The sequence below is a fragment of the Vulpes lagopus genome, chromosome 19 (assembly GCF_018345385.1).
Source record: "Vulpes lagopus strain Blue_001 chromosome 19, ASM1834538v1, whole genome shotgun sequence".
Lineage (NCBI taxonomy): Eukaryota > Metazoa > Chordata > Mammalia > Carnivora > Canidae > Vulpes > Vulpes lagopus.
Genome location: NC_054842.1, coordinates 11,021,499 through 11,045,696, shown reverse-complemented (window position 1 = coordinate 11,045,696; position 24,198 = coordinate 11,021,499). Strand labels below are relative to the sequence as shown.

At 39.4% G+C, this 24,198-nt stretch overlaps 1 protein-coding gene across 1 annotated transcript in view; it reads left to right on the top strand.

The window, feature by feature from the left end:
• The window catches only part of ULK4 (unc-51 like kinase 4), a 595,478-nt gene that overhangs the window by 415,104 nt on the left and 156,176 nt on the right, over nucleotides 1–24,198 (top strand). The window contains exon 34 of the mRNA XM_041734654.1: nucleotides 2,757–2,855. Coding sequence (XP_041590588.1) covers nucleotides 2,757–2,855 — 99 coding nt within the window. The remainder of the gene's footprint in view (nucleotides 1–2,756; nucleotides 2,856–24,198) is intronic.

Below are 24,198 nucleotides of genomic sequence, written 5' to 3'. Positions count from 1 at the left end.
GCCTTATCTCTGTGGTTTTTTTTTTTTTTTTTTTTTAAAGATTTTACTTCTTTACTTGACAGAGAGAAAGTAAGCAGGGGGAGGGGTAGAGGGAGAGGAAGAATCAGACTCCCCGCTAAGTGGGAAACCTGATGTGGGTGTCTCGATCCCAGCACCCTGAAATCATGACCTGAGCCGAAGGTATGTGCTTCACCAACTGAGCCACCCAGATGCCCACCTCCGTGTTTCATTTAACAACTCTCTTGAGTACCTACTACCTGTCACTAGATTCATGTAGCAGTTAGATAGAATTATATTTCCCCTGGCCATTTGTTTATTTTTATCTCTTAATGCTATACTCCTTTATCTCATTTTGAGTAATGACATATTGCCATTTAATAATAAAAGTGGCTCATAAGTTGACATTCCCAGATTTTATCTGTTTAAGTATATTAAGTTTATATTTCCACCCAGAGTCCTCCCATGAAATTCATCCTTAGAGATCCAGCAGCTTTCTCAAAAGGATCACTAGATAGAACACCCCGTTGTCATCTCAAATTCAACATGTCCAAAACTAAATTCAGCATTTGCCTCCCCAAAACATTCTGCTGCCCACAAGGTCAGCCACCTTCCTCCTGCTGTGCATACTAGAAACCTGGGAGTCATCATTAAAATTTTTCTTTTTCATATTCTACATCTAATCTGTTACCACTAATATAGATTTTACCTTAAATATCTAGTAAGTCCAGTCATTTCTCTCAAACCCTGTTGCTCAGGCTCCAGTGCAGTCTACCATCTTCTCTTGCTTAGACTATAACTGGATGGGTCAAGAACACTGGATGGCTGGGAGTGGGGCAAGTTACCCTATGGCCATGACAGAGGCAAGTGAGTCGTGGACCAGAGGCAAGGGCAGAGGACCTGAATGGAGAGGACAATAGCTATATCATAGCAGAAAGAGAACTTCCTTGCTGTGGAGAGAGCCCTTTACAAAATGCACACAGTGGGCCATAGATCTGGGTATCAAGAGGTTGCCTCTAGGGAGTGTGACATTAGGGACCTGAGATAGAGAGGGGAGGGGGGCCTGGGCCTCTGAAATTGTTGCTCAGCTTCCATTTTTCTTACTGTGGGAGTCCCTGCCGGGATCCCTCCATGCACAAAGCATCCACTGCAGTCCCATATTTTTGTAAGGAGAGAAGTTTCTCTTGCATTTTTGGTGTGAACTTCTCTGTTGCGTGGAGAGGTAGCGTGCTCTTTCCAGAACCCTTGGCAGCATTGCAAGGAGGTGTTACCTGAATCTTGGTGGGGAGAGTCTGGATGTTTCTTGGGAACAATAAGAAATGACTATGTAGATTTAGAGGATATGAAGGACACTGGATGTCCTGATGGGAAGAGTCCCACAGGGTCCACTTGTTCTTGTGGCACCATCTGCTTGCTTCCACATGTTTGGGAAGGAAGCAGTGCCATCATGCCCCCTCCCGGCCTAGGTGCTTGTTTGCAAGACTGTCTGATCTTTCCCAAGAGAGAATTCCTTTGCTCTAAAGGATGATGTATTAATGTGAAAAGGCCAGGATTCTATCTCCCACTGTGTTCCAGAAGGCGGGATCAACAGCCAAGGGTCAGAAGGGTTCAGACCTCTGGGTTGGGGTTGCACATTTGTTTTCTGGAAGGAAATCCTACCTTTCTGGTAAAGTCAGTTGGGAAGGCCAGAAGTGGGGGTGGGGAGCAGAGAGGGAAGCTCCGTGCTAAGATTACTGTGGTTCCCCTTGGCTATAGAGAGGTGCAGGTTGTTAAAATGCAGGTGTATGCTTTTTTAATCTTGTCCCTCTGAGCCAGAGAAAGCAAGCAGCTCAAATTTTGTCCAGAAGGAGCTGGGCCTTCATGAGAAGGGTCCTGGAGTCCAGGCTAATAATCTAAGACAGGCAGTCTGCAGCCTGCTCTGAAGGCTCTGGCAGAGATCATTACATACAAGTAGTTCGGTTTCTTCTGAGTAAAATTAGAAACAGAAAGTGTGTGAATGAAATGTGTATGTACTGGAGCAAACACAATAGTCTGTGCCTTTTTTCAATATAAAATTATTCACCCCTCAAAGCAGAGACTAGACCGCCTCATAAAACTCCTGGAAGAAGACACACTTCCGAGTAGAGCCACTCACTCCTCATTTCCTCTTTCCAATGCAATTTAAGCCCATCCTTCCTAAGCAATGTCAACCTGTGTCTGGGGCCTCCCCGTGCACTGGTTCATTGGACTAATATTCTAGATGCTATTCAAGCATGCACATGCATACAGAGAAGGCAGGCCTAGCAGAACTGTATGATGATGGTATGCATTAGATAGTGTGCATAAAAATGCCCCCGAGAAATGAACATCTGGGATTTGGAGTCCGGCTTTGTCTCTCATTGTCTGTAGGGCCTTTGACAAATTATTTAACTTCTCTGACCTTCAGTTTTCTCACCTGAAAGATGGGGGTGACAGCACCTCATCTCAGCATGGTTGAAAAGATAGAGTCCCCTCCATAGTACATGAACACCAACATTGTTCTTTCAGGGACAGTGTTGGTATTGCTGTGGACTGCCCAGGTCTGCCTGTGTAGCCCGTGCTGGTGGCAGTGGCACTGGGTGTGCTCTTCGTGTCCTGTTACAACAAGGCTGGCTTCTCCTCAGGGGGCCACAGGGCATTGCTTCCTCAGCCCCCTTCCTCTCCTACACTGAGTGGATCTGTCTCCTATGGCCAAACTGACTAATCTCCAACACCCCTCCCTTTTCTTCTCCCTGCTCAAGGCCCAGAAGTCTGGCTCAGGAGGGGACACTCAGGCTGCGGAGGACCTGCTGCTGCTGAGCAAACCTCTGACAGACCTCATCAGCCTGCTCATTCCTCTGGTAAGAGCTCACCTGTTTGTGCATCCTTCAGAACATTGCTGAGGTGAAAGTAATTTTACTTGAATTTCATGATGCCTTGAATTTCTCTGCCACTTTAGTTCTTTCCAAGCTAGAACCAAAAGAAATTTCAGAAGATTATTTGACCCAGAAATACTAAATTTCTACTTTATTTTATTTTAATTTTTTAAAAAGATTTTATTTATTTATTCATGAGACAGGCAGAGACATAGGCAGAGGGAGAAGCAGGCTCCCTGCAGGGAGCCGAATGCAAAATTTGATCCCAGGACCTGGGAATTACAACTTTAGCCAAAGGCAGACACTCAACCACTAAGCCACCAGAGGCATCCCTAAATTTCTACTTTATTTTAAAACTAGATGGCTTATCACTCATTTCAATAGGTATTTAAGGCAGATTCTCAAATCCATCTTAATGGGTGATAGAAAATTTAAGAAATGAATTCCAAGAAGGAAGAAGAAATTATGGAGACCAGTTCTCTCTCACAAAGATATTTTTAGAGTTGAACTTGGCATATAGGACTCCTGAGGAATGCAGAAGCATGCACGTCGACCTAGGACATACTCCCCTAAATCTCTACAGAGATAGTAAACAGGATGACACAAGACCACCAAATATATGGAAAGAGCCTAGCAGAAACTTAGAATTTGGACCAACTAAACAATTTGACCCAAACTTGAAGAGGACCCAGTCCCTAGACTCATGACTCCTACAGAGCAGCCAGAGGGCAGGTTGTTGAAATTCCATGAAGACTCCTGAAAACCTCTCCAGATTTGGGGATCCAAGGGCTGAGAGTCCCTATAACCCCCTGGGAACTCAGGTCTGGTAGCTTTCAGTCTTGACAGAAGCGGTTCCTCAGTTCTCTCAAAGCTACTAGGATTTGTCTTTTTCTGCTCTGTGGCTTTCAAAGGAAGGCAAATGCAGATTGGATGAATAATTCCTTCGACTTAATTGTATTTAGCAAATAAAGGTTTGGTTCAATGGGGTAAGGAGAAAAAGAGAGGAAAAAAATTCATCAATTCTGGGTTATTTTAAATAATGGCATATACAGAGTAGAGCACCCACAAAAAAAGTGGCAGTGAGTTCACAATGAAGTGAGTGAACATCCTGCAACCTGAGGGAACATCCCCAAGCCCCAGAGTGGAAGGATATTTGGTGTAAAATATCTTTTGAATGAAGCTGCATAGAAAATAGAATATGGGCGCTCTAGTTCAGAGTGTGGAGGCTGAACCCAGAGAGGCTAAGGGCAGAAAACAGATGAGGCTCCAATGAACAGAAGAAAGACTAACACAAACTAGACTCTCTTATATAAGAGAATCAAAATGACATGAAATTAAAAAAAATATATGCATATATATAAACTGATGCAATATATGAAACATTGGATAATAATTATATTTATAGAGAAAAATATTTAAAAAGACAAATGAAGAAGATATATCTTAAGAAAGACAGATGAAGAGGCACCTGTGTGGCTCAGTCTGTTGAGCTTCTAACTCTTGATTTCAGCTCAGGTCCTGATCTCCAAGTTGTGGGATCAGCCCTGCATTAGGCTCTGTGCTCTGCAGGGAATCTGCTGGAGATTTTCTCTCTACCTCTCCCTCTGCCCCTCCAAGCATATGCTCTCTCTCTCTCTCTCAGTCTCTCTCTCTCAGTCTCTCTCTCAAATAAATAATCTTTTGAAAAAATAATAAAATATAAAAATTTAAAAAATTGACAAATAGGTAGTGGGCCAGAGTTAGCCCACAGGCCACAGTTTATTAACCCTTGCTCTGCATCATTATTTTTATCTACTTGGTCTGTGAAGCAATGAGAAAGAGGAGTTAAACCTCTCAATACTACTGAGTTTTTTTAATTTCATCCTGTGTGTTTTTGGTCCTTTTGTTTATATAGTTCCGTGCTCTAATATTTGACACAAAAAAGGTTCACAGTTCTATCCTCCTGTGAATTTTATTCCTTATCATTGTAGAATCCTTCTCTTGGTTCTGTTAAAAGCTTTTTTTGTACATTAAACCTTACACTTACTATTAAAAAATATTTAGAAAGAAAATATAAAATAAGAATAAAATTAAGATCAAAGAGAAGTTTGACAATAAATCTAATTGGAATAAACTGACCTATTAAAAGAAAGCAAATCTGAGAATGTAGTAAATACCAAAACCTGGTCAATAATATATGTGTGAAAAAGAGTGTCCTAGAAGTTTTACCTAGAGTGGATTCTGCATTTGTCTGACTGTTTTTTTTTTGTTTTTTTTTTTTTAAGATTTTGTTATTTATTTGAGAGAGAGGGAGAGAGAGAATGTGCGCGCATGCACAGGGAGGAGCAGAGGAGGTTGGGAGAGGGACAAGCAGGCTCCATGCTAAGCAGGGAGCCTGATGGACACAGGGCTGGCTCCCAGGAACACCCAGGTGCCCTCCACCCCTGCACTGCCTATTTTTGTAAGTAAAGTTTTATTGAATACAACCACACAGAGCATTTGTTTACATATTGTCTGTGGTTACTTTTGCTCCTTGATAAGAGTTGAGTTACAACACAGACCTTATAGTTCACAAGTCTATATTATTTACTCTTTGGCTCTTCACAGACAAAGTTTGCTGACCCCTGTATAAAGGGTATAAATATTTTAATAAGATTGAGCTAAGAGAAATAGATCCATCTCTGTACCCTGAAAACAGAAACTGTACCTTCTTTTCAGTTTTCCAGAAACATCTTTAAAAGTTGGCCATAAAAAAATAATAATAAAAAATAAAAAAATAAAAAAATGAAAAGTTGGCCATGCAGTAGCTAAAAGGATATCAATAAATTCCAGTAAGTAGGGATTGTACAGACCACATTCTTTAACCACAATACAGTTAAACTAGAAAGAAAACTAAGAACAATAGAAGATGCACTGTTGGCAAGTACTACCCATGAGTGTAATCAAAGAATAAGTTTTCATTGTGATTATTTCAGTCTGGGCCCAATCATAAGGCAGAAACCACACAGTGATTTAAATAGGAGAATTTTAATAGAAAACATTATTAACTATGAAAAAAAAGAGTAACCCTAAGATTTAGGAAGAACTCTGTAAGGTGCCTGAAAGCTAAGCAAGAGTACTCAAGGGAGGGCAGACTTGATCTGGAGCACCCCTACACTGACGCTCTGGGTCAGATCTTATTGGAGAAGTCATGACTGTAACCCGCAGGACAGTGGACAAATTTCCTGGGTTGCCGTGGGGCCAGAGTGGGTCCACTGCCCTGGGAAAGCAGGAAACAACCCTTCAGGGTGCAAATGAATCCTAGGCAATATTGGGACAGGGTGCCACTATTGGTGGGAGGCCCAGTATTCATGTAAAGAGGACCACAGGAAGCAAAGCTAGGCTTTGGAATAGGGAGTCAGGTTACCAGGGTACATGGCAGGCTGGAGTACAGAGTTTCCCTTGGGGAGGGCAAGGGAACTATAATCACACATCAGGCTAGGGCTGAGGGCTGTTGACGGACCACACTTTCTGAGCCGGTGGTTAAGTTGGATCTTCACCAGATGCTTCACATTCACACTTCTGACTGACCAAAACAGCAGGAGAGTCTCTTCTTCCTGCCCTGTGTCATCTGTGAGATTTCCCCCTAGCTCTTTGAGACAGTGAACTCTTGTTACCAGTAACTTGATCACACTTACATTCTAGTATATGGCCAGACGTCTGCCTAACTTGTGTGAGCTGTGTTGTGTATATACACATTGATCACCAGGATCATTGGTTTTAAAAATGGACTGTGACAAGAACATTGCCATCTATCTTCTCTGGAAAAGATTAACACACGTTTATTGCTGTGTATAAAGTGAAGAAAAATAGTAATAAGGCAATTTAGGACCTAAACTAGAGCACATATAGACCAAAGATAAATTTTATAGTGGTTGTTAAAAAATGTAATAGGTTACAGAATGAGGTGCTGGAATTACTTTCCCATAGGGAGAAATAAACAGACTTTCAGTTTTCATCTGACTTGGATAATTTTGGAGGTATTTCGCCTAAAGACAGGTGGATGAACTTGTTACCTTTTGAGGTTCTTTCCAGATAATGGTCCTACAAAAGTAAACATATCCTTAAGAGAAAAGAAAATCTGTCAACCCCTAATTTATGCTCTATATTTTTACTATATGCTGTAGTAGAATCAGACAAGAACATAGCCATAGTGATTCTTAGTCTGTTTTGAATGTCACCTGCTTTAGGAATCTGAGGATTCTAGACCCTCTTCCCAGAAAAATGTGAACACTTTCTTATATGCCAAGGTCTGTGCACAATTCACATTTTCAGGGGGATCTTGGAACCCTCAACTGGAACATAGTATAAGATCTGGCTAATAAAAGGTATAACCGATTGACCATGTCTCCTGAAAAAAAAATAAAGCAAAGTAATTGTTTGAATTAAATATTGTATTTGAGAAGAGAAAATGAGAAGCTAGGCTGTACATCCTATGAGTTTTATAACTAGATAACTGATTGCTCTAAGGAATTATGCTACCGCCTCCTTTTCCCTCAGTTAAAAGTAGGCATTTTCTTTTTTTTTTCTTTTTCTTTTCTTTTTTTTTAAAGTAGGCATTTTCAAAGTTAAAGGAGATCACTATTTTTGGAAACTTTTCTTTATTGTATGTCTGAGATGCAGTATGTAGCCTGGTCTATATGTTTCACATTAACCATGGCTTCTTGGCCATTGAGATCATGGCTCTCTGCAGTCGGGTCAGGATGGCAGCCCTCACCGAGCATCAGGATGTGAGCTCCTTCCTGTGCTAGATGAGTAGGGACCTGAGCCATCTCCAAAGCAGTTAATGATTCTGCCAGTAGCAACATTTTAATCTGTATCAACATGATACTTACCAATTCGTGTTTCTGACATCACGGTGCAATTTTAAAACTTAAAATTTTAAAACTTAAAACCCTACTAAGTATGGGGGGGAAAGGTTTCTTTTTTTTTTATTTTCTAATTTCTTTCTCTCAAGAAATAACCAAGTAGATTTTTCTCTTTAAATAGTAATGGGCTTGGACTTGTCTGTTCCTTCTCTTGCATGTTGCCCTCATCGTCAGTGGCCTGAAATCTAGGTGATAGTTTATAGTGATTATGGTTTATGGTGACGGAGGCCAGAGGTACTGAGTAGTCCATTTGCAAGTCAAACCCAAGAAGTTGGGCATCTCGATAGTTCTTTACTAAGCAACTGCTCCAAGGAGTTAGTGCCCTCTTTAATAGGGATATCCCTCTCTCCAATTAACCACTGCCCACCTGCCTGCTGGGAGTTTACACTGGATGCACCATAAGCATCTCAGACACAACAGGGTAAAAACAAACCCATAATCACCTCCTTAAAACTGTTTCTCCTCTTGTGTCCTGTGTCAGTGAATGAAATGCACTTCCCCTCAGTTGCCCAGCCAAGACTGCAGGCATCATCTTGGCCTCTCTTCCTTTGCCATCCTGCCCTATTCAGTCAAGCCACTGAAGCTCATCACAACTGTCATTTCTCTTCACTCCCATGGGCAGTGTCATAAAGGCCACCACCATCTTGTGCTTGCAGGGCCTTGGGGGCCTTCTCCTTGGGATGCCTGTTCTTGCCCTGCCCACTGTCATCTTCACAGTGGAAGCAGCATGCTTTCTCTAAAATGCAAGACTTGTCACTCATTGTCTTAAAACCTTTCAATGATCCCCCACTCTTCATGGATAAATTTTAACTTCCTAACAGGTTCTGTAAACCATGTATGATTTGACACTTAGTTTCTAGCTTCATCTCTTGTTTCTCTTTGCCCTACTATGTGTTCTATATCCTCGCTTCCTTCAGTTCTTTTTTTTTTTTTTAAAGATTTTATTAATTTATTCATGAGAGACACAGAGAGAGGGGCAGAGACACAGACAGAGGGAGAAGCAGGCTCCTAGCAAGGAGCCTAATGTGAGACTCGATCCCAGGACCCCAGGATCACGCCCTGAACCAAAGGCAGATGCTCACCCACTGAGCCTCCAGGCATCCCAGCTTCTTTCAGTTCTTTAAATGTACTTTGATTTCCCATGCCTCTGTCTAGAACATATTCCTTCTCCTTCTACTTGTCTGACTCTTCCTCAGCTTTCAGCTCTTGGCTTAGATGTCCCTTCTTTTCAGCTTTACTTTCATGATTTGATTAATATTTGCATAAGAAAATGAGCTGATTGCTAACAAATGCAGTATGTTTTCTACCTTTCTTTAGTATAATGAAGAATAGACCGCATCTGGTAGGGCATAGGTTCATGTACAAATTTATCCAGTGAGTTTGTTGTACCCTTGTTGTTCTGCCCTGGCTAAGCCAGCACCTCCTAGGGAGTGGTAATGATATGGCTCACCAGCTCGTTTGCTCAAAAATTACATCATCTGGTTTTCTCTCTAGAGGTTGACCTCTTCTTGGCAGGAGTTGTCCTGACCTTCACTGGGCAGCCTATATTCCTGAAATAACCCATATTGTCCTCAGATTGACAGGAAAGGATACAAAAGGGCAGGTAGCATTGCTCAAGGACTTCTGTTTCTGGAAATTGCTATACTTGTACTAACTGCAAAATATAAAAATCCAGCCCTAGAATTCCCCACAGCAGTGGTGAGCATAAAAGCTTTTGAGCCATCAAAATAGAAGCCACAGCATCATTACTTTCTCTAACAAGAGACCCCTCAGGATCCTGATGTTCAGTGTTTAGACTTGGGTAGCTGTGGAAAAGACTCCCAAAACTGCAGGTGTGTTTTCTACCATTACTTTTTATACCTTTATCTTGAAGTGGTTGCAATATAGCAATATGGTTTTTTAAAATTAATTTATTCATTTTAGAGAGAGAGAGCAGGGGAGGGTCAGAGAGTGAGGGAGAGAGAATCCTCAAGCAGACTCTCCAGTAAGTGTGGAGCCTGACTCGGGGCTTGATCCCAGGACCCTGAGATCATGATCTGAGCTGAAATCAAGAGTCAGTCATTTAACTGACTGAGCCACCCAAGTGCCCCATGATAGGTTTTTAAATAGCATTTGGTTGTTCTCCGGATCTGCTAGTGCAAAGTTGAATAGGCAAGTGTTCACTTATGTGATGGAGTATGACTGGTGCCAGAAAGCAACTCCTCTAGAAAATCCTTCTCACCCATGATTACCCAAACTCCCATATTCTTATTGCCCCCTTTACGGGACTTCTTTTAAATAATAATGCTTTAATATGAAAGCATGTCACTTGTTTCACAAAACAAGACCAGGGTAACAGTACAGATCAATAGAAGAAAATGAGGAAGTAGGAGTTTGAGGGACAGAGAACTGAATATGAAACTATGAAACATGGGTCATGCCAAAATCAAAGTTAAAGAATTTTGAGGTGCACTTTATTCTCTGTTCCCAGTACACTTACTTTGACTTAAAAAAGATTTATAATTAATGGTTGAATTTATGTGCATCACTGAGGAAAGTGAGTGTTAGTAAGTGGATTCATAACCAGCTATAAAAGTTATTAGAACCAGCTAAAAACACATCAGAATTGTGGTGTGAATTTATATTTATGCATTTCACTGATGTAACAAAAGGCAGGAAGGCAATAATAGCCTGTGGTTTTTGGGGTTCCATACTTGTTCATTTTTGAGGCAGTGTCTATAAAGAGATGATTTATAGAAAGAGATCATATAAATCACCTAGAATTGGACAGAGGAACCCAAGAGAAAAGTGGGTAAAGGACTTGAGTGGGCCATTTACAACAACAAAAGTGCAAATGTCCAATGTTAATCTCGCTGGACACATTGAAGCATGCTATGAATAACAGAAAATTAATTTTTAAAAATGTGACACAATCTTCACAGTTGGAAGCTGACTTTGGGGACAAAAAGAGGTAAATAGGGGCACCTGAGTGACTGTGGTTGAGTGCCTGCCTTTGGCTCAGGTCATGATCCTGGGGTCCTGGAATCAAGTCCCACATCAGGCTCCCCACAGGAAGCCTGGGTCTCCCTCTGCCTAGGTTTCTGCCTTTCTCTCTCTGTCCCTAATAAGTAAATAAAATCTTTAAAAAAGAGGTAATTAAAAATATATATAGGTCTGTATCAAAAGCCTTCAAATTATTTACATCCTTTAGTGTAGCCATTCTACTTCTAGAAAATTTATGCATAGGAAATAATCAGAGAAGTACTGAATGACTTCTGTAAACATATTCTCACACCATTAAACTCTCACAGTAGCAAACACTTTGGTAATAATTTATATATTGCTCAATGGGAAATTAATTTCCATTCTTAGAAGTCTCTATGCCATTAAATATCCTATTTCCCAAATATATTTAACAGCATGGGAAAGTATTTGTAATATAAGGCTAAATAAAATATCAGAATATATATTGATTATAGAATGATGCTAATTTGAAATGTAATAAAAAGTTCAAAGTATATATCATCAAAAATTTATATGTATCCAAAATGTATATATACTTTAAATTAGCATTATTTTTATAATTCACTTTGCATTTATGATTTAGTTCATCCGCAGACAGCAAAGCATGTGGTTATGTTTCTTCCTTGTCTTCTAGTGATAAATCCACGTAGCATTTTACAAAAACTGATAATCAAAAGAGCTAATTGTGCAGCAAAGACAGAAGGGCAACAAAGAAGCTCAAAGCATTAATGTTGGAAGGGAAATTTGAATCTAATGTAAATGGAGTTGCAGAAGAAGCAGCAGAGTTTAGGAATGTTGACAATGATGCCACTGAAGAGGTTCTAGATATGCAGCCAGAGGAATTTAGTGGAAGTGAGATCACCTTTATAAATAAGGAATGTGGTTTTGAAGAAAAGAATGAAGTCTCAGAGGAAGCAATGCAGGCAAAAATAAAAAAACAAAAAACTCACAACCAAATCAAAACAAAACAAACAAAAAAAGCATAAACAAAAACAAAAAACCCTTTACATTAAAGGAATTCTGGGAGGGACACCTGGGTGGCTTAGCAGTTGAGCGTCTGCCTTTGGCTCAGGGTGTGATCCTGGAGTCCTGGGATCGAGTCCCACATCAGGCTCCCTGCATGGAGCCTGCTTCTCCCTGTGCCTGTGTCTCTGCCTCTCTCTCTCTCTCTCTCTCTCTCTCTCTCTCTCTCTGTGTGTGTGTGTGTGTGTGTGTGTGTGTATGTGTCTCATGAATAAATAAAATCTTTAAAAAAAATGAATTCTGAGAGATATATTCCAACAGTGAAAGCACAAAAGGATAAAATGTTGGGAGTCGAGCCAGAGTTAGAAAGGAATAAGACAGTTTCCCAAAGGCATAGGAACGATACACTCTCTGTGTGGTCAATTACATGATGAAAAAGCAGCAAGTACTATTCAAACTACTCTCTCTTTTTTTGAATTTTTAATTTTTTCAGATAGCCGGGGGGTGGGGGGCGGTAAGCAGGAGGGGCAGAGTGTGAGGGAGAGAGAGAATCCCAGGCAGGCTCCATGTCTGTTGTAGAGCCTGAAATCAAGCATCAGACACTCAACTGACTGAGCCACCCAGGTACCCCAAACTACTCTTGTTAAGAAAACAACAAAACAAGATAAAAAATGATCTTAATTCTCAATGTTTCTAGTGTTTTGGGTTATAGCAATAAATACTAGGTTTATTGTTTATTCTCCTGCACATTAGTGTACATTTGTAATTGATATTGAGAAATGAAAAGTTTTAAAGGTCATGGAATAGTTGTAATTTCCCCATTCATTAGGATCATTTTGCATGGTTAAAGTTTGCACGGTCATTTTTTTTTTAAATTTTTATTTATTTATGATAGTCACAGAGAGAGAGAGAAAGAGAGGCAGAGACACAGGCGGAGGGAGAAGCAGGCTCCATGCACCGGGAACCCGACGTGGGATTCGATCCCGGGTCTCCAGGATCGCGCCCTGGGCCAAAGGCAGGCGCCAAACCGCTGCGCCACCCAGGGATCCCTGCACGGTCATTTTTATGATTGCCTGCTTCTGCAGAGGGGTAGATAGGACAGGCGTATTCCACAGTGCCTGCCGTGGAAGAAGTATATGTGATTTCTGTTTTTGGAAAACCCATCTGTATATTTCAGATTTTATAAATTGAACATTTATTACTTTCATAATCGTAAAAGGTTTTAAGTCCTCATTTCTACCTTTTATAATCCCATTTTCCTCAGCAAAAAAAAATTATAATACTAAATTTCTACCTTCTCTGTCCTTTCCCAGCTTCCTTCTACCCTCTAGTGAATGAGTGACATCCTTTTCTGGCAGCCCACAGCTATTCTACGTTAGACTTTTTGAAAATCCCACTGCCACGTCTCCCTCCACTATTCATCTCCCATCATGTCCTCTGGACAACTTTTCTTTCACTGAAATGTCTAGCAGCAATTTCAGTGGTAAACCTGCAGCCTGCTGACAACAAATTCTTAAATTACAGAGATCCAGAGTATACTCCTCAGAAAACAGACAGGATCTCCAATAGATCTTCATAAGAATCATGCATAAGGTCAAGGAACAGCTGTTCCTTGCAAACTAGCAAATCCATCACCCAATAAAATATAGCAGATCCTGTGATAGGGTTGTAGGTGCCATCCGGCCCTATGGCGGGAACAACTAACTACATGAGTTGGGCCAAGGAGGAAGGGCTGGATGGATTTTTTTCCAATTTTTTTTATTGTGGTAAAATATATGTAAAATTTACCATGTGAACCACTTTTTATACAGTTCACTGTTATTAAATATATTCATAATGTTGTACAACCATCACCCCTGTTAATTTCCATAAATCTTTTCATCTTGTGAAACTGCAACTCTATATCCATTCCCTTTCACCCCAACCCCTGGCAACCACCATTCTACTTCCTGTCTCTAGGATTTTGACTACCATAAGTTCTTCATATTAATGGAGTCGCACAGTATTTGTTGTTTTGTGGCTGGCTTATTTCACTTAGCATGACATCCTCAAGGTTCATCCATGTTGTAGCTTGTATCAGAATTTCTGTGCTTTTTAAGGCTAAATAATACTCTGCTGTATCTATGTACCACGTTTTGCTTATCCATTCCTCTGTCAATGATCAGTTGGGTTCCTTCTAACTTTTAGTTGTTGTGGATAATGCTGCTACAAACATAGGTGTATCTTTTTGAGACCCTGCTTTCAGTTCTTTTGAATGTATACCCAGAAATGGAAATGCTAGATCCTCTGATAGTTGTTTTTAATTTTTTGAAGAACCACTCTTCTGTTTCCCACGGTAGACATTCTATTTTACATTCCCATCAACAGTGTGCAAGGGTTCAAATTTCTTTGTATCCAAATCAACAACTTGTTGTTTTCTATTTTGTTGATAGTAGGCATCCTAATGGATGTGAGGTGATATCTCATTATACTTGTGATTTGCATTTCCCTAATTATTAGTAATATTGAACATCTTTTCATGTGTGGATTGTCACTTGCATATCTTCTTTGTAGAAGTATCTGTTCAAGTTTTTTGCCCATTTTTATTTTTTTTCATTTTTAAATTTTTTATAATAAATTTATTTTTTATTGCTGTTCAATTTACCAACATACAGAATAACACCCAGTGCTCATCCCATCAAGTGCCCCCATCAGTGTCCATCACCCATTCACCCCCACCCCCCATCCTCCTCCCCTTCCACCACCCCTAGTTCGTTTCCCAGAGTTAGGAGTCTTTATGTTCTGTCTCCCTTTCTGATATTTCCCATACATTTCTTCTAACTTCCCTTATATTCCCCAAATGAATGAGAACATACACTGTCCTTCTCTGATTGACTTACTTCCCTCAGCTTAATACCCTCCAGTTCCATCCACGTTGAAGCAAATGGTGGGTATTTGTCGTTTCTAATGGCTGAGGAATATTCCATTGTATACATAGACCACATCTTCTTTATCCATTCATCTTTCGATGGACACCGAGGCTCCTTCCACAGTTTGGCTGTTGTGGACATTGCTGCTAGAAACATCGGGGTGCAGGTGTCCCAGTGTTTCATTGCATCTGAATCTTTGGGGTAAATCCCCAATAGTGCAATTGCTGGGTCGTAGGGCAGGTCTATTTTTAATTCTTTGAGGAACCTCCACACAGTTTTCCAGAGTGGCTGCACCAGTTCACATTCCCACCAACAGTGCAAGAGGGTTCCCTTTTCTCCGCACCTTCTCCAACATTTGTGGTTTCCTGCCTTGTTAATTTTCCCCATTCCCACTGGTGTGAGGTGGTATCTCATTGTGTTTTTGATTTGTATTTCCCTGATGGCAAGTGATGCAGAGCATTTTCTCATGTGCTTGTTGGCCATGTCTATGTCTTCCTCTGTGAGATTTCTCTTCATGTCTTTTGCCCATTTCATGATTGGATTGTTTGTTTCTTTGGTGTTGAGTTTAATAAGTTCTTTATAGATCTTGGAAACTAGCCCTTTATCTGATAGGTCATTTGCAAATATCTTCTCCCATTCTGTATGTTGTCTTTTAGTTTTGTTGACTGTATCCTTTGCTGTGCAAAAGCTTCTTATCTTGATGAAGTCCCAATCGTTCATTTTTGCTTTTGTTTCTTTTGCCTTCGTGGATGTATCTTGCAAGAAGTTACTGTGGCCGAGTTCAAAAAGGGTGTTGCCTGTGTTCTCCTCTAGGATTTTGATGGAATCTTGTCTCACATTTAGATCTTTCATCCATTTTGAGTTTATCTTTGTGTATGGTGCAAGAGAGTGGTCTAGTTTCATTCTTCTGCACGTGGATGTCCAATTTTCCCAGCACCATTTATTGAAGAGACTGTCTTTCTTCCAGTGGATAGTCTTTCCTCCTTTATCGAATATTAGTTGACTATAAAGTTGAGGGTCCACTTCTGGGTTCTCTATTCTGTTCCATTGATCTATGTGTCTGTTTTTGTGCCAGTACCACACTGTCTTGATGACCACAGCTTTGTAGTACAACCTGAGATCTGGCATTGTGATGCCCCCAGCTATGGTTTTCTTTTTTAAAATTCCCCTGGCTATTCGGGGTCTTTTCTGATTCCACACAAATCTTAAAATAATTTGTTCTAACTCTCTGAATAAAGTCCATGGTATTTTGATAGGGATTGCATTAAACGTGTAAATTGGGTAACATTGACATTTTCACAATATTAATTCTTCCAATCCATGAGCATGGAATATTTTTCCATCTCTTTGTGTCTTCCTCAATTTCTTTCAGAAGTGTTCTATAGTTTTTAGGGTATAGATGTTTTACCTCTTTGGTTAGGTTTATTCCTAGGTATCTTATGCTTTTGGATGCACGTGTTAATGGGATTGACTCCTTCATTTCTCTTTCTTCAGTCTCATTGTTAGTGTATAGAAATGCCACTGACTTCTGGGCATTGATTTTGTATCCTGCCACGCTACCAAATTGCTGTATGAGTTCTAGCAATCTTGGGGTGGAGGCTTTTGGGTTTTCTATGTACAGTATCATGTCATCGGCGAAGAGGGAGAGTTTGGCTTCTTCTTTGCCAATTTGAATGCCTTTAATGTCTCTTTGTTGTCTGATTGCTGAGGCGAGGACTTCCAGTACTATGTTGAATAGCAGTGGTGAGGGTGGACATCCCTGTCTTGTTCCTGATCTTAGGGGAAAGACTCCCAGTGCTTCCCCATTGAGAATGATATTTGCTCTGGGCTTTTCGTAGATGGCTTTTAAGATGTTGAGGAATGTTCCCTCTATCCCAACACTCTGAAGAGTTTTGATCAGGAATGGATGTTGTATTTTGTCAAATGCTTTCTCTGCATCTAATGAGAGGATCATATGGTTCTTGGTTTTTCTCTTGCTGATATGATGAATCACATTGATGGTTTTACAAGTGTTGAACCAGCCTTGTGTCCCAGGGATAAATCCTACTTGGTCATGGTGAATAATTTTCTTAATGTATTGTTGGATCCTATTGGCTAGTATCTTGTTGAGAAATTTTGCATCCATGTTCATCAGGGATATTGGTCTGAAATTCTCCTTTTGGTGGGGTCTTTGTCTGGTTTCGGAATTAAGGTGATGCTGGCCTCATAGAACGAATTTGGAAGTACTCCATCTCCTTCTATCTTTCCAAACAGCTTTAGTAGAATAGGTATGGTTTCTTCTTTAAACGTTTATTTTTTTTTAAAGTTTTATTTATTTATGATAGTCACAGAGAGAGAGAGAGAGGCAGAAACATAGGCAGAGGGAGAAGCAGGCTCCATGCACCAGGAGCCTGATGTGGGATTCGATCCCGGGTCTCCAGGATCGCGCCCGGGGCCAAAGGCAGGCGCCAAACCGCTGCGCCACCCAGGGATCCCTAAACGTTTGATAGAATTCCCCTGGGAAGCCATCTGGCCCTGGACTTTTGTGTCTTGGGAGGTTTTTGATGACTGCTTCAATTTTCTCCCTAGTTATTGGCGTGTTCAGGTTTCCTATTTTTTCCTGTTCCAGTTTTGGTAGTTTGTGGCTTTCCAGGAATGCGTCCATTTCTTCTAGATTGCCTAATTTATTGGCGTAGAGCTGTTCATAATATGTTTTTATTTTTTTTTTAATTTTTTATTTATTTATGATAGTCACAGAGAGAGAGAGAGAGAGGCAGAGACATAGGCAGAGGGAGAAGCAGGCTCCATGCACCGGGAGCCCGATGTGGGATTCGATCCCGGGTCTCCAGGATCACGCCCTGGGCCAAAGGCAAGCGCCAAACCACTGCGCCACCCAGGGATCCCCCATAATATGTTTTTAAAATCGTTTGTATTTCCTTGGTGTTGGTAGTGTTCTCTCCTCTCTCATTCATGATTTTATTAATTTGAGTCTTCTCTCTCTTCATTTTAATAAGACTGGCTAATGGTTTATCTATCTTATTAATTCTTTCAAAGAACCAACTCCTGGTTCTGTTTATCTGTTCCACAGTTCTTCTGGTCTCGATTTCGTTGAGTTCTGCTCGAATCTTAATTAACTCTCTTCTTCTGCTGGGTGTAGGATCTATTTGCTGTTTTTTCTCTAGCTCCTTTACACAGGCAGAGGGAGAAGCAGGCTCCATATAGGGAGCCCGATGTGGGACTCAATCCCGGGTCTCCAGGATCACGCCCTGGACTGAAGGCAGCACTTTAAACCGCTGAGCCACTGGGGCTGCCCTCCATGAATCTTTTTAATTCTTCCTTAATTTCCTGGTTGACCCTTTCATCTTTTAGCAGGATGGTCCTTAACGTCCACGTGTTTGAGGTCCTTCCAAACTTCTTGTTGTGATTTAGTTCTAATTTCAAGGCATTATGGTCTGAGAATATGCAGGGAACGATCCCAATCTTTTGGTATCGGCTCAGACCCGATTTGTGACCCAGTATGTGGTCTATTCTGGAGAAAGTTCCATGTGCACTTGAGAAGAATGTGTATTCAGTTGAGTTTGGATGTAAAGTTCTGTAGATATCTGTGAAATCCATCTGGTCCAGTGTATCATTTAAAGCTCTCGTTTCTTTGGAGATGCTGTGCTTAGAAGACCTATGGAGGGTAGAAAGAGCTAGATTGAAGTCACCAAGTGTAAGTGTATTATTATCTAAGTATTTCTTCACTTTGGTTATTGATTCAAATATTTTTTGCCCATTTTTAGAATCTGGTTTTTTTTGTTGTTGAATTTTAAGAACTCTCTATATATTCTGGATATTGACCCATTTTAAATATGTTATTTGAAAACATTTTCTCCCATTCTGTGGGTTGCTTTTTTTAAAATTGTGTCAATAATGTCTTTTGATGTACAAAATTTTCATGGCCCAATGTGCCTGTGCAAATTTTTCATTTGTTGCTTATGCCTTTGGTGTCATATTCAAGAAATTGGTGCCAAATCCAGTGTTATGAAGCTTTCATCCAGTATTTCTTCTAAGAATTTTATAGCTTTAGGTCTTACATTTAGATCTTTAATCCATTTTGATCTAATTTTTGTATATGTTAGTTCCAACTTCATTCATTTGAAAGTGGATATCAGTTTTCTCAGCACCATTTGTTGGAAAACTGTCCTTTTTTCCATGGGATGTCCTTGGTACCCTTGTGAAAAATCATTTGACCATATATATGGGAGAGTTTACTTCTGTGCTCTCTATTCTGTTTGTCTGTATGTCAGTTTTTATGCCAGGACCACAGTGACTTAATTACTGTAGTTTTATAGTAAACTTTAAAATCAAGAAGTCTGAGTTGCCCAGTTTTGTTGTTGTTTTACAAAATTGTTTTGGCTACTTTCAGTCATTTGAAATTACATATGAATTTTTAGATGGGGTTTTCTATTTCTTGAAAAAACATAATTGGGATTTTGATAGGGATTGCACTGACTCTGTGTATTGCTTTCAGTAGTATTGTAGTATATTATATTGGTCAAATTTTGTCTGTATTATATTAATGGAATTTTTGTATCTTGCATCCCAGGAACAAATCCCACTTGCTCATGGTGTATTGTACTTTTAATATGCTGCTGAATTCGGTTTGCTAACATTTTTAAGAGGATTTTTGCATCAGTGTTTTTCAGTGATAGTGATCTGTAGTTTTCTTAGACTGTCTTTGTCTGGCTTTAGTATCAGGATACCTGGCCTCTCAGACAAGTTGGGAAATATTTTCTACCATTTTGGGGAAAAGTTTGAAAAAAGGATTAGAACTAGATGTTTTTCAATGTTTGATAGAATTCACCAGTGAAGCCACAGGACAAGGGCTTTTCTTTGTCAGGAGATTTTTGATTATTGAGTTAAACTCTCTACTAATTATAGGTATATTCATATTTTATATTTCTTTGTGATTTAGTCTTGGTGGGTTTTATATTCCTAGGGATTTACCCATTTCATTTAGAGTATCCAATTTGTTGGCTTACAGTTGTTCAAGTACTCTCTTATAATCCTTTTTAATTCTATAGAATTGGCCATAATATTCTCATTTGTATTTTTGGTTTTAGTAATTTGAATCATCTCTTTTTTTCTGTCTATCTAGTTCAAGGTTTATCCATTTTGTTGATATTTTCAAAGAACCAAGTTTTGGTTTCATTGATTTTTCTCTGTTTTTCTATTCTGTTTCATTTATCTTTATTCTAATGTTTTGTTTTGTTTTTTAATTTCCTTCTTTTAGCTTTGGATTTAGTTTTTTTTTTCTTTTTCTTTCCCCCCCCAGTTCCTTGAGTTGTAGATTTAGACCATTGGTTTGAGGCCTTTCTTATTTTCTGATATAAGCATTTATAGCTATAAATTTCCCTTTTAGCATTGCTTTTGCCATGTCTCATAAATTTTGGTGTATTGTGTTTTCATTTTCCTTCATCTGTAAGTATTTTCTACCTTCCCTTATGATTTCTTTGCTCTGTTGGTTGTTTAAGAATGTGTTGTTTAATTTCTATAAATTTGTGAATGACTTAGTTTTTGTATTTTCACTGATTTCTAAATTCATCTTGTTGGGCAAGATATTTTGTGTGATATCTATCATTTAAAACCTATTGAGACTTAGGACACTTCTCTTTTGTTGCTTTCAAGATTCTCTTCGTCTTTGGCCTTTGAAATTTTGAGTTTTGTGTATCTTCATATGGGTGGGATTTTTTTTGTTTTTTTGGGGTTTTTTTTTAGTTGATTTTACTTGGAGCTGATTGAGCTTCTTGGATGTTTATATTCAGGTCTTTCATCAAATTTGGGAAGTTTTTAACCAATCTTTCTCCAAATATTATATCTGCCTGCCTCTCTCTCTCCCTCCCTCCCTCCCCTCCTCCCTCCCTCCCTCCCTCTCTCTCCTCTTTCTCAAACCTTCAAAATGTGTATGTTGGCCCACTTGATGGTGTCCTACACATCTCTTAGGCTCTCTTCAGTTTTCTTCAATCTATTTCTTTCTGTTCCCTGGAATCAATAATTTTCATTTTCCTGTCTTAATGCTCACTGATTCTTTCCTCATGCTCAAATATGCCTTTGAATCTCTCTAGTGTACTTTTCCAGTTCATTTATTTTACTTTTTAATCTCCATAATTTCTTTTTAGGTTTTTATTTTTATTTGCTTTTCCATTTTGTTTGTACAGTGTTTTCTTGACTTTCTACACAGCTTTCTTTAGTACGTTAGTTAGGATAGTTGCTTTAAAATTTTTGTCTATTACATTTTTTTTTTCTATTACATTTACCATTAGGTTTTTTTCAGGGACAGTTTCTGTTGATGTACTGGGCCACAATTACCTGTTTCTTTGTATGCCTTGATAGTTAAAAAAAAAAAAAAAAAAAGAAAAAAAGTTGAAAACTGGACATTTGAATCTAATAGTGGTAACTCTGCAAATAAGATTTTCCCACTATCCCTAGGGTTTGATATTTCTTTTCTTGTTGTTTGGTTAATTTATATTTTTGATTGTTGTAGATTGTCTTTGTGCTGAGGACCAGTCTGCCAAATGTAAGGTCTTTCCAGGTCTTTTCTAAGTGTGTGCCTTTTCCTGGGCATGTGGTGGTTACATGTGGTTACTTTCTAATTTTCCTAGTATATGTTGCTGCTTTGCAACATCTGGTTCCCCAAAGAGGAAAAACAGTAGGGTGAGGGGGAAAGGATGATGTCTCTTTAAATCTGCAAGTCACTGTATCCAGAGGGGGTGTGACTTTGAACAATGAGGTGCAAGAAGAGTGGCTGGCTGCCTTTTTGTCTGCACCTGTAATCAGAAGCAGCAATCAGTACCTAAAGAACTTATTCCTGATATTTGGAGGACTGAGTCTTTTTGGTCTATCTTAGTTCCTGTAAGCTTTGTGTAAGCTGCCCCCCAAACACAGGAATAGCTGCCTGTCATGGGGCTTGGGGTACGGAATGGGCAACTACTACTGTCCTAAGAGCAGAAATTGACCAAAATTAACCTGTTTACTGTCAAATCTTCTCCTAGAAGTTGTAAGCCTTCAGTAGGTTCCAGAATTCCTAGGAAGTTCCACCAGGCAGATTCTGCCCCTGCAGTTGTCCAGGTGGAGAGATAGGTTCCCCATGCTTCTTCCTCTTCCCCAAATCCTCCAGGGCTTTTTGAATATTGTTTGAAGAATGGATGACAGTGTACCGAGCAGATATAGTATGGGGGTGGGTGAAGGACTATGGGGTTGTACACCCCAAACAGGACATACTCATTAGGTGTAAGTTGGAAGTTTGGGGCTCTGATGGTAATGGTGGAATCCGAACTCAGGGTGTTCCAATGTAATGACAAGAAGTGTACTTTGAAAAATTGTCAGAGACAGATAGTGAAAAACATATGTAAGCCTTTTCACTAAGGTTAAGTCTTAATTAAATAACCAGTGTCACTTTGCTTTTCTAAGTCAAATGAAATATGGCACTATCAATGGATGCTAAAATTAATGAGTAAAGGTATAATGAGAAATAAGAAATAAAACCTCAAATTACCTCTCCACAAAATACTAAGTAAAAGAAAAATTTTATTATTTTTTCTTTTTTACAGTTCAGAAAACTGATAGTTACCACCCTAACCAAGTGTACAAAGTTAATACCGCAAGTAATAAGCTAAGCTATACCTACTGATATAATGCACTGAAAGGTGTACAATATCACTTCCTAGTATTCCTGGCAAAAATGCATTTACCAAAATTAATCATTTTGAAACATCAGTCAAACCAAGTTATCCTACATACTAACTGGTCAGTATTCTTCGAAAGTGTCTAGGTCATTAACATCAAAGAAAAACTCGATGGATTATCACAAATTGTCAGAACCTGAGAAGACATGATAGCTAAATCCTATCTGAATTCCATGTTGGATCCTGGACTAGAAAAGGACATTAGTGGAAAAACTGACAAAACTTGTCAAAGGCCTATAAATTAGTTAATAGTAATGTCTCAATATTAAATTCTTGTTTGTTGTAACTATACTATGGCATAAGAAGATGTCTATTTAGGGCAGTAAAGTGAGCTCATTTTTACTACTTGTAGCTCATGTAGGTCCAAAATTATATCAAAATTAAAAATTAAGCACTTTAAGAAAGGAAGAAATCTGGCCCCCATATGCCATCTACTCCTTTAGTACAAAAGTCTTAGTCCTTCTCCCTGAATTGATTTTCCCCTATAGAATTCTTGAAGATTATCTTGTTTCCCAAGATTGTGGTACTTGAAATTCAATGTCTATAGCACCTGGGCACTAGCTCCCAATGGTCACTTCTACACCTGCCTTGTATGACCTGCTCATTGTTTTCCAGTTATAAACCTTTTTCTGTAGATTGGCCACTTTCCTGTCTCAACTCTTATAGCTTTTTTTGTCACAGAGAGTGAGCTCTTGGGTTATACTGAAGAATCTACAGGAAACTAAGGCATCATTTCTTCAAATGTCAATCATCCAACATAGTTGTAGTTTCATTCTATGGTAGTAATAGTGCATTTTGGAAGGGTTTTAAACAAGAGTATGCTATGAGATTTTTGTTTTAGACTGAAGACCAGGTTGAGATGAAGTTGAGAGGAGGAACAGAACAAGATGACCAGAGTGCCCAGGGCAGAAAGTTGCATAGGGAGAGAATCTCAGAGAGCTGCAGAGGGTTTCGCTCAGTTATTCAGCAGAGTACATGTATATGAGGAAACAACCCAAGGCCAGGAACAAACAGCCCATGAGGATTAGAGAGAATAGAGTCAATTATTCACATAAGGCCAAAAATAGTTCTTTTTCCCACCAGGCATACTGGAAAAAAATTCTTAATTCACAGAGCATTGGAAAGGAAGATCTTACCTCAGTAGTGGGGAATAATTAGTGCTAGACTAAGGACTGCTCCAGACCCACCTAACACATCATAAAAGATCTGAAAGGATGAAACTGTTTCCAATTAACTGCCTCCCAAGAAAAAAATACCTTGTGACTATTTTTAGGAATACATGTATATCAAGCACTCAACAAGATTTTTTTAAAAGATTTTATTTATTCATGAGAGACACAGAGGGGGTGTGGCACAGAGACATAGGTAGGCAGAGGGAGAAGCAGGCTCCATGCAGGGAGCCCGATATGGGACTTAATCCCAGGATTCTGGGATCATTCCCTGACCTGAAGGCAGCCACTCAACCACTGAGCCACCCAGGTGTCCTACACTTAACAAGATTAAATTCAGTTTCTAGCATCTGTCTAAATGATAATTGACCATTTAAACTACAGTAATAGCTACGTGTATTGTGAGGTTTGTAAAAGCATGTGTTTATGTAAAATGCAAAATCTGGAAATGAGGAAGTGAAAGTATACTAAGATTCCTATACTAGCACAAAATAAGATTACTTGAGGGTAGATGGTATTATATTAAAGATGATACTGTTAAACCCTAAAGCATCAACTGCACAAAACAAATAGGCATAACTAATAACCAAGGAGATGAATGCAATAATAAACAACAGTTAATTAAAAAGACAGAAGAAGGGTGCCTGGGTGGCTATTGGTTAAGCGTGTACCTTCAGCTCAGCTCTTGATCC